Source organism: Siniperca chuatsi, linkage group LG2 (genome assembly GCF_020085105.1).
Source record: "Siniperca chuatsi isolate FFG_IHB_CAS linkage group LG2, ASM2008510v1, whole genome shotgun sequence".
NCBI classification, from domain to species: Eukaryota; Metazoa; Chordata; class Actinopteri; order Centrarchiformes; family Sinipercidae; genus Siniperca; species Siniperca chuatsi.
The window spans coordinates 26076547-26084160 of record NC_058043.1 but is presented as its reverse complement, the minus strand read 5'-3'; the positions used below and the strand labels follow the sequence as shown (position 1 = coordinate 26084160).

Genomic DNA, 7614 nt, shown 5'->3' with positions numbered 1-7614 from the left:
TTCCAGGATCTATTTAATCTCATCCCTAATGTCAGTCAGCAGTCGCCACAAATGGAAACCAATAGTTATTTCACTGCTCACTATACATTGTTATCACATATAACTAGACCCACTGTCATTATTTAAACGTTTGTGATCATTAATTTCAATCATTTTGGATAAATAATGATTTTTAGATGATGTTGCTATCATTAGATAATTTACAGTTTCCAATAGACTATAAGGCTATATATAAAATGATAGAATATTAGGGCCACAGAGGAAAAAAAAAAAACAAGTCATAATATTGTAACCAGTTGTTTTAAAGGAGGACAGTTGTTAAAATGACAGATGTGGGGCATTTCGTGAAATTGTACTTCAGTATGGTTTCATAAACAAAGACATGCTGATGTGCCAGAATATGAAGTATCACATTGTCATAACTATCAAAACTGTAAAAAGAATATGTTGCTTTTCTGCAGAAAGAACCAGCCTCATAAATTTATGACTTTATCCTTTTTCCTCAGTGGGGCCCTAGTACTCTGTCATATAAACAAATACACATTCCATATGAATATAAAAACACAATGTGTAACATTATGTTCCTTTATTGAATAAGGACAAAACAAAGCAGGTAAACTATCAGCTCCTTTCGAAACTGAAGTCACAGTGACTCTACAAGATGGAAAGCACAGAATCAAAGCATATTATACAAAATGATACATACACATTCAAAGGTCTGTATATAACACACCCTGCATGTCTGCACACTAAAATAAATGCAGGACAAATCCATACACATCAACTGAACAGACAAATGAATGGATGCAGTAGCCTCCCTGCAGCCTTGTATTACACACAGTATACCGCACAAACATCATAAGAGGCCAAATTCGTAAAAAAACCACCCAAAAAACCCTATTTCCTCTGCCACAGCAGGACATTTTTACCTAAATTGAAAGCACACATACTAACTAAAATAATTCAACACATATTGGTCCCTCAGCAGCCGACCACTGTCGTCATCAGGGAAGATTGCCGGATTGTCCCAGTCCATGGCTGGTGGCACTCTGGGGCCCTCTCCTTCCTCAGGCAGGCCACATTGTGGAGGACAGCACAAGCCACAGTAATATCACATGCCCTAACAGGGTTGACCCTTAATTTGTGAAGGCAGTGAAAGCGTGCCTTCAGGAGGCCAAAGGTCATTTCAACTCTGGCCCTGGTCCTGGCATGGGCATGGTTGTAGGCCTGCTGTGCTTCCTGGGGTCTGTGAAAGGTGTCAGGAGAAAAGGCTGGCAGCCATACCCCTGTCTCCCAGCAACACACCAGAGAATTCACCTGTCAACACAAAATCTCATCATTACTACCTCATAAACACAGTGATATTCTTGACACAGCCATGATGGTTATAAATAGGGGTTGTGTGGCTTACCTTGTGATAGGCACTGATAGATTTCAGAGGCCCGAAAGATTCTGGAGTCATGGACTGAGCCAGGCCATTTTGCCACAACATTGCTGATCACACAGTCAGCATTGCAGACCATCTGAAATCATAAGATGAGGAATATTACACCAATCAGTGCACATCATTGGCAATGCAGAGTGTTCGTCAATGGACAATATCAAAAGTTATGTTCACCTGAACATTAATGCTGTGAAAGGATTTCCTATTCACAAAATCGGCCTCATGGGCACCTGAGGGGGCTTTTATCCTTATGTGTGTGCAGTCCACTGCACCAATGACATTGGGGAAACCTGTCACACAAAGTAATGAGTATCCTACTATGTGTTAACAGTTGTCCTGTAATTTGTAGATCCTCTTACCTGCAATCCTATAGAACTCCTCTTTCATGTCACAGAGTCTTCTGTGGCCAGGGAAGAGATGAAGACATCTGCTAATGCTTTGATAGCCAGACACACACTCCTTATTGTGCGGCAAATTGTGGCCTTGTTCAGCTGTTCTGCATCCCCACTGAGTACAGGAAGGCTCCACTAGCAAAAAGCGCAAGGCCACACAAACCATTTGCTCCACACTCAGTGCATGGCTCCGTGCAGTGCGGTGCTTAATCCTGGGACCCAGTAGTCTGCATAGATACCTGATGCCATCTGCAGAAAACCTGTATCTTTCATATAGATGGTCATCAGGGAAGGCCAGTGGGTCCAACCGGTCCCTGAAGACCCTTTCTCGCCTGAAGGCTCTCCTCAGCACAAGTGCTTCTTCATCCACCACATCTCGCAAGAATGGGCATGCCATTGTCAGAGCAGAAAGGAACACACAATTTTGGGCCTTCATATAGGCTAGTGGCCACACCTGGTGCTGGGGGTGGGCAAAAGAGGCCGGTGCCTTATAACGATGACTTGGTTGTACTGATTGCTGTGAAAATAAAATATACCTTAGAAAGATGCCACCGTCCTGTGTGCTCACAATAAGAGCTCATATGTCATGGCTCACTTGACTTTACGAGAATATACCTAATTTTTATTTTGAGCTGTGTCATCTTCTTGGAGCTGGGGGAGGAAAGAAAAATAATGATTAATACATTTGTGTTACAGTTAGCATACAGTGTACATTGAAGGCATATCTCACCTCCCTCTCAAGTTTTTTTATTTCAAGGTCCAGTTTCCTAATTGTCCTCTTTTTTATTTCGGACTCCAGTGCAAGATTTTCTATCTTTTTCTTCTTGTACTGAATGTCTATGTCTGCCAGTTCTATTTGGCGCCGGAGGTGGTTGCCATACAACTTTCTGATAGCTTGTGAGCTCTGTGAACACAATACAATTAGCGCAGCTGGAATTTGGCAGGATGTGGTGTCCTTTTATTAATACGCACTATGTTGCCAGGCTGGTTTTCCCACTGTATAGCATCTGGGTCCTGTAAAAGAAATTAGATTTTTTGATTTTGATGAGGACTCCTCACCATTGTAGAGTAAATAGTACTTTCACAGTCTTAACATGATACCTCATGCCTTCTGGAATCCACAGAGATGGTCTCCTCCTCATCATCATCGTCTCCATCATGTGCTGTTGCTGCTGCACTGGGGCTTTCACCCTATCACATTTAATCGGATTCATATTGAAGCTAGTAGACAAGACATGCCAGGCCTACAGTATGCCTTTGATGGAGTACTCACTGGATCAGCATCGTCTGGTGCTTGTGCTGGTGGCTCTAACAGGAACACAGTTCTTCCAGACACTGCAAGGCAATAGGTAAACCAAAGTCAGACAGTCCAAATTGATTCAATATGAATGTGGTTGTATTCCATGTAGAGATGGAAGGACATACCTTGAATGAAGCGGGTGGCATCTTGGGAGGAACCTATGCTCGTCTCTTTCCCCCCAGGGATCCCCTCTAAGACGGGCCTGCCTTTATTTAGCTCCAAGGCCATGTCCTCTGCTGGGGTAAGGTCAGCCTTTGGTGACCCACCACCCGTGCCTTGTCTGTGGGTATTCTTTTTCACTGCTAAAACAGTACAGACAATGTGTGAGCAGGCACCTTCTGGGTACAATATATGCTTGTGCTTTGTTAAATATTAGTCAGGGACCATACCATTCTGCAGAATGTTCTTGTATTTGATTTTGACCTGCTGCCATGTCCGTTTTGGCCCGTTCATGTTTAATCTACATCACACGCACACACACACACATTCTTTATCACAAGAACATTTAATGGAGTCACACTGACAAAAATGACTTGGTATTTTTGTATTGTTTTCAGTAAAAATATATAAAAAAAAAAAAAAAACACTAAAGATGTATTTTCTTGATTTTCTAAATGACCTAGCAAAATAAGTATAGGTTTAGACCAAAAATATAAACTTCAAGTAAATGTGTGCTTAAAACAAGCAAAAAATTTAAATATCTGTCAATATAATAAGAAATTCTCTTGAAATAAGTTTACTTTTTCCATAAACACTTACTTTTAGAAAAGTTCTCTTGTTTCACTGGCAGAGTTTTTGCTTATTTTCCTAGGTTATTTTGCTCTAGAAAATATTTAAGATTTTTTTAGATATTTTTTTGACTGAAAACAAGACAAAAATACTAAGTAAGAAAGACATTTTGCAGTGCAGTGAGCAACCAACCTTGGGTCCTTTGAAAGGCGCTATATAAATTAAAGTGATAATTATTATAGCTCATCTATGTATTCAAGAAAATTTTATTTATATAGCACTTTTCACAATTGTTTCATTCTGTCAAAGCTGCTTTACATTAATAAAAGCAGGGGAAACACAAAAAAAACCGGTGGACAACATAATAAGCAGAGTACAACGGCTAAGATTAAACCGTACTGAGCGTAGTAACGTAAAATAATAATGTAAGGCTTTAATAATAATATCATAGCTTTATACAGTGTGATGGAGTTACGTTACACAATTTCACTCATATATGCAGTGCATTTCAATAAAAAATTTAACCGTTTCATAATTACAGTACAACTGCGTTTTTGGAGATGTGAATTAAATATTTGATTTGTAATTGTGATGTTTCAGCGGAGCGGTGAGTGTGTAATTGTGCACTACTTACGCATTCAGGCGGTCTGCAATACTTTGCCACGCTTTTTCTCTTTGCTTTATCACTGTGGCGGTGTTGCCTTTCTTCTTAATTATATCTTTTACCTCCTCGTATGCCTCCATGAGGATTTGTGCTTCCGACGGGGAAAAGTACGCGGCTCTAGTTGCCATGGTAAATCAGTTAATCTGTGATCTGTGGCGGGGTCTATTTGAGTGAGCCGTGAGCGCGCACCTATCCAGGATTGGTTTCACCTGGCTTAATGAATCCGTGTCTGCTCATCCTGGCTTGGTCTTTGTGCAACCAATTAAGCCTGGACGCACATGTTTTGGCTTTATTGAGCTCAGCTGAGTCATTTATCCCGGATGTCTTAATTCTACTTTTGTGCAACAGGCCCCTGGTAACCCATTTTCCTGTTGCCTGTTCGTTACCTGTTTATCTACCTGTCTGCCTGTAAACCACATCAACCCCAATAAACACTGTAGCCATCCGGCTACTTCACCTCATACCGCTTCCTGGTATTCTGCATTTGGGTCCACATACCACACCACTAGACAGCACATAAAACAGTTTTATGGAAGGCACAGACAAATGATGTCATCCTGCTGATAGGGGCTTCAGATCAGAGTCATTCTAGAGGAGATGGACAAACAACATAGTCATTTAATTTTGATGACTTGACATTTACATAAAGTAACTTTTACTCAGGTTTTACTCAAACTATGTCCCTAAGCTGTCTGACTTCAGAGGGGTCAAGGGTCAACACCTACAGAGTTAATAGTTTACAAAAGTGTCATAGTGAAATTACAGGCAACTATTTACAGCCATTTCCCCCATTAAGTAGTATGAGACACAACCATAATTGATGGAACATGTTGCTTGGAACCAAGTGTAATAGCTCATTTTGCTCAGAAGCATCAGAGCTATTGATATGGACACACAAGACTTGCCATCTTTACCCAAAGATAAGCAATATCTCTCAAGATATGTTTGCTGGTGAATCCTCTCTACCTCAATGTTTTTTAACTTCCAATTTGTGTTTAATTTTCTCATGTCTTTTTGCAAAAAAAGTTAACCCGTATGAACCAATTATAGCAGTGGCAACTGGAGAAGGCTCTTCTTCGTCTGTTCATAACAAACCTATTTTGATTGGTTTTTATTTCAAAGCCACTTAATTTTTTTTTGTTGAGCTGTTTACCCCCCATGGCCACAGAATATTGCTCACCAATTTTAAGCAACTGCTCTGTTGTGCATTTTTCTAAAAACTCCTCAGATGGAGCAGCAATAAACGCCTCACTTTCAGCCATTTCAATTACAACCAGTTAAGCAAACAATCAACTACACTCAAACAAGACACGGCAAAGTTTCCCTGTGCGCACTAAGAGGACTAACCCTCAACCGGTTCATCAAGAGTCATCTGTAGATCCGTTGCAGCAGTTTGTGGAGCTTCTCTCTGCTGCTTTGGTGCTACAGGAACAAAAACGTGAGCTGCCGTGGCTGAGTTGCTCTCCTCCTGGGCCTGTCTAGTTCGTAGTGCCGGTTAGAATCACAGCTAGGCAAGTGTTAGCGTTTAGCAGAAACCTGGAACGGTACAGCCAATCAGAGGCAGAGAAGGGGCAGGACTACAGATGACTTTTCTTCCTGTACAGACTGTAGTTCCATCAGCTCATGTGAGGGAATCTTGCCACCTGCTGGTGTCGCTAGTAACTGCACCTCACATTGCAGATTCCTTTTTTTTACAGATCTGCGGTATGAATTGGACAAAATTCCACAAATAGGAGGGAAGTAATAAATATCATGTGGCCCACAAGCTGGAACTTTTTATAGAAGTCCAATAAGACCATAGGTGCTCCAAAGCAAACTTTACACATGGTTGCACCAACCGACCCCGCGCACCAAATGACAAAACCTGAAATGAAGGGAAACAGTCAGGGAAACATTAACATTATTACACATATTAACATGGGCTACGTTCAGATGTCCATATTTATTAGTTAACTGACCTAAAAGCAAACAAATCCCGTCCTGAAAAACAAAGTCAAAATGCGTGACTAGTTACTATATGCATGAGAGCTGCAAAATTGATATTTTGAACAAATATACAAATGTTATAACTAGAAAACTAACCCGGTGCAAATGCCAACAAATGTAAGTTATTTATTGTAGTAAAGAAAATAAACTGAGAAGTAAAATCAGATGTGAGGTGTGTTAGTCAGTGACATCAGTAGTGTAAATGGGGATGTGTGTATATAGTGTAGTGTAAGGTCTTGTGAAGTAAAAAACTATTACAAATCATTGCTGGAATCGCTGGAATAGTGTTGTGTGGCTCGGTCTGAGCCACGTTCTTTGTTTCTCATTTACAGAGCCAGGGCTGTGTACAAACACCAGAGTTTTTTTCAGCGAACACACTGAACAGACGGACTGTATGAGGAGTGTGACTGTGTGAGGAGATATTTGCTGAATTTGACAAAAAGACGTGTATTGGATTAGAATCACATACCCCACCTTTTAAAGGTAACATAGGTAAATACAGTAACCAACGCTGGTGTGTACTGTATGCTGGGTCTGACTGGTTGATTGAACAACAAGTATGTCATGAAAATGCATTTTTAGTAATTTCTTCCCTAATTATTATACTGGTATCAGACCTAAGTGATCATGTACTTGTTGGCCCTAATTTATGCAAGCAGGATCATTCAATTCCCAATGAGCACCGACAAATTCTGTGCCTTGGTGATAAATGCAATACAAAAAAACTGTGCTGTTTAAATATGCAGCTCTCCAAACAAAGTGTATGAATGAAAGCATTGTCACTTAATGAATTTTGCTTGTGGTGTCCAACCAAGCCAAAACAAGAGAGGCAGAGAGAGAGAAACCAAAAAACTAGGAGATGCTTGAGAGAAACATATAATTCTTCACAAATTACTGCACTAGAGGTGAAAAAGCAATTCATGAAATAACAAATGGAAAGTAGAATTTGGCAGTCTGTATAGTCTATGGTAAGGTGTTCCTACAGTAACATCTTTTTCTCCCCTATAAAAAGAGAACTGGGACCCATTTTGTAAGATTTGTTTAATAATTCAGCACGGCCTTAAACCAATTCACTTCAAGTGCCCAGATGGTATTTTTA

General features: G+C 40.3%; 1 protein-coding gene and 1 pseudogene across 4 annotated transcripts; both read right to left on the bottom strand.

Moving 5' to 3' along the window:
- Window positions 1-928: 928 nt before the first annotated feature.
- Window positions 929-2302, bottom strand: LOC122863988 (annotated as a pseudogene).
- Window positions 2299-4898, bottom strand: LOC122863997. 4 transcript variants are annotated; one of them, XM_044170993.1, is made up of 9 exons: window positions 4500-4897; window positions 3526-3596; window positions 3262-3438; window positions 3110-3171; window positions 2938-3027; window positions 2809-2850; window positions 2567-2740; window positions 2452-2487; window positions 2299-2353 (listed from the first exon to the last, which is right to left on the bottom strand). In XM_044170993.1, the coding sequence occupies exons 1-8, from the start codon at window positions 4655-4657 to the stop codon at window positions 2452-2454; spliced, it is 810 nt and encodes a 269-aa protein (XP_044026928.1). In that variant the 5' UTR covers window positions 4658-4897; the 3' UTR covers window positions 2299-2353. The 4 variants fall into 4 exon arrangements, 3 of the variants coding, with proteins under 3 accessions (XP_044026928.1, XP_044026938.1, XP_044026916.1); XR_006375128.1 differs by having other exon boundaries at window positions 2452-2740; XM_044171003.1 differs by lacking the exon at window positions 2567-2740 and having other exon boundaries at window positions 2300-2353; window positions 4500-4898.
- Between the last annotated feature and the right edge of the window lie 2716 nt (window positions 4899-7614).

Excerpts from the sequence above, each read along its gene's own strand:
- LOC122863997 (XM_044170981.1), bottom strand. The coding sequence starts at position 4,657 with ATGGCAACTAGAGCCGCGTACTTTTCCCCGTCGGAAGCACAAATCCTC. Across the intron at positions 3,439-3,525 it reads CAAGAACATTCTGCAGAATG|CAGTGAAAAAGAATACCCAC; the intron begins GTATGGTCCCTG and ends GTACTGTTTTAG. Across the intron at positions 2,741-2,808 it reads AAAACCAGCCTGGCAACATA|AGCTCACAAGCTATCAGAAA; the intron begins GTGCGTATTAAT and ends TTGTGTTCACAG.